The sequence below is a fragment of the Homarus americanus genome, unplaced genomic scaffold (genome assembly GCF_018991925.1).
Source record: "Homarus americanus isolate GMGI-L3 unplaced genomic scaffold, GMGI_Hamer_2.0 scaffold29496, whole genome shotgun sequence".
Lineage (NCBI taxonomy): Eukaryota > Metazoa > Arthropoda > Malacostraca > Decapoda > Nephropidae > Homarus > Homarus americanus.
Window position 1 is genome coordinate 20,001 of NW_024716046.1, and position 2,500 is coordinate 22,500.

General features: G+C 41.7%; 1 protein-coding gene across 1 annotated transcript; it reads right to left on the reverse strand.

Annotated features, from left to right (window-relative positions):
• Nucleotides 1–1,333: 1,333 nt before the first annotated feature.
• LOC121858019 (uncharacterized protein slr1819-like) lies at nt 1,334–1,711 on the reverse strand. Its single transcript, XM_042354260.1, has one exon. It carries the CDS (start codon nt 1,709–1,711, stop codon nt 1,334–1,336), a length of 378 nt encoding a protein of 125 aa, XP_042210194.1.
• Nucleotides 1,712–2,500: the final 789 nt, after the last annotated feature.

Below are 2,500 nucleotides of genomic sequence, written 5' to 3' on the forward strand. Positions count from 1 at the left end.
AACAGGATATTATCATTTTACACCAAGGGTTTAACGAGTCATATCCTGTCTAGTGTCATATCGAGATAATAATGACCTATAACCTGTTATTTGTTAAACCCTGAATATATATTTTTTCTTCGTGGGTTTAGATAAAAAAAAGTATATATATATATATTTGTGTTTTTTTTGTTCTTATCAACATCCAGATATACACAACACACATTAACTAAGCTGTCAGGATGTTAACATTTGCCCACCGAACATTTTCCCCCAGTGACGAAACTTTAAAATTTGTTCTGTAATCGTGAAATGCAACAGGAATCAAACTACCCTCGCATGGCATCAGTAATTATTGAGAAAATTGGAGTTTGTACCTAAAGTCATATTTTTTCCCTATTTTTTTTTCCTTTTGGCTTGAGGGGGAAAAATAGAGCGAATATTGTGAATGAACAGCGATGTATTTTCTGCCTCGGGTTGTGTTATACATTGCATTTAACAGCTCGTTGTAATAAGTGTCGACCCCCTGAGTATAGTTAAATAGTCTATTGAGGAAGATAATCCCGAGAGTACGATTACTTAACCCCTTGAGAATGTAACGTATCCCTTTGAGAATGATGAAGTAGGCCCTTGAGAATGATGAAGTAGGCCCTTGAGAATGATGACTTAACCCTTTGAGAATGATGACTTAACCCTTTGAGAATGATGACTTAACCCTTTGAGAATGATGACTTAACCCTTTGAGAATGATGATTTAACCTCTTGAGTACAATTACTTAAACCCTAGATTACGATGGTTTAATACCTTGAGTACGATGGCTTAACCCCTTGAGACATAACGGTCCTTTGAGAACGATGCTTAACCCTTTAAACACGATGCCCTATTCCACTGAGTGTAATTATAATGTAATCATGAGGTAGAGCCCGTGAAATGAACCCTGTAATTACTTTCGTTAGCGTGTATAAATACTGTTTTGTCAGTTTGTAGGTATTATTTGTTAGCCTATTTAAACTTTCTATTGACCTGTACAAACATAATGTCAGTTATTTAGTACTAACTTACCGCCAGCACCTAAACACCAACATATTGTCAGCAGCTAGATAGATAGACAGACAGATAGATAGATAAGCTAGTAGATAGACTGGTGTATACATAGATAAGTAGAGAGAGAGAGAGAGATGTTGGGTGAGGGATCAAGGTAGTGTGTCCTGATACTGGCGTCTGGCAACACTGACTCCCCTCCCCGCCAATCAGCTGTGATGCAGGAAACGACGAGTTACGATTTCGTTCACCTCTCTGATTGCAGTGTGATGCTCAACGTTTTTATCGCTACCCTCTTTTGATAGGTAGTCATCAGGTATAGGTCGACGCCAAGTAGTTCTTCGTCAGGTTGGTCTTCGTCAGGTTGGTCTTCGTCAGGTAGTTCTTCGTCAAGTTGGTCTTCGTCAGGTTGGTCTTCGTCAGGTTGGTCTTCGTCAGGTAGTTCTTCGTCAGGTAGTTCTTCGTCAGGTAGGTCTTCGTCAGGTTGGTCTTCGTCAGGTTGGTCTTCGTCAGGTTGGTCTTCGTCAGATTGGTCTTCGTCAGGTAGGTCTTCGTCAGGTAGTTCTTCGTCAGGTAGGTCTTCGTCAGGTTGGTCTTCGTAAGGTTGGTCTTCGTCAGGTTGGTCTTCGTCAGATTGGTCTTCGTCAGGTAGGTCTTCGTCAGATTGGTCTTCGTCAGGTAGGTCTTCATCAGATTGGTCTTCGTCAGGTCAGATTGGTCTTCGTCAGGTAGGTCTTCGTCAGGTTAGGTTTTCGTCAGGTAGGCCTCGTAGGTCTTCGTCAGGTTGGTCTTCGTCAGGTAGGTCTTCGTCAGGTAGGTCTTCGTCAGGTTGGTCCTCGTCAGGATTGGTCTTCGTCAGGTTGTCTTCGTCAGGTAGTCTTCGTCAGGTCGTCAGGTTGGTCTTCGTCAGATTGGTCTTCGTCAGGTAGGTCTTCGTCAGATTGGTCTTCGTCAGGTAGGTCTTCGTCAGATTGGTCTTCGTCAGGTAGGTCTTCGTCAGATTGGTCTTCGTCAGGTAGGTCTTAATCAGGTTGGTTTTCGTCAGATAGGTCTTCTTATAGTTAGTTTTCGTCAGGTAGGCCTTCGTATAGTTGGTCTTCGTCAGGTTGGTCTTCGTCAGGTAGGTCTTCGTTAGGTAGGTCTTCGTCAGGTTGATCCTCGTCAGGTAGGTCATCGCCAGGCTGGCCGGAATCACGACGCCTCACATAAAACTTGCCATGTGTGGGAAATAAAAAGATATGGTTTTATTGCTATACAAATATCCTGGATTCAATGTGTGTGTGTGTGTGTGTGTGTGTGTGTAACAGTTTCCACCCCTACTAAGTTCTTCCTTATTCCATTGTGTCTGAATATATAAAATAATCATTATTTGTATTTTATTCAGGGAGTCGTGCCTATAACTATATATATTATTCAGGGAGTCGTGCCTATAACTATATATATTATTCAGGAAGTCGTGCCGATAACTCTATATATTAT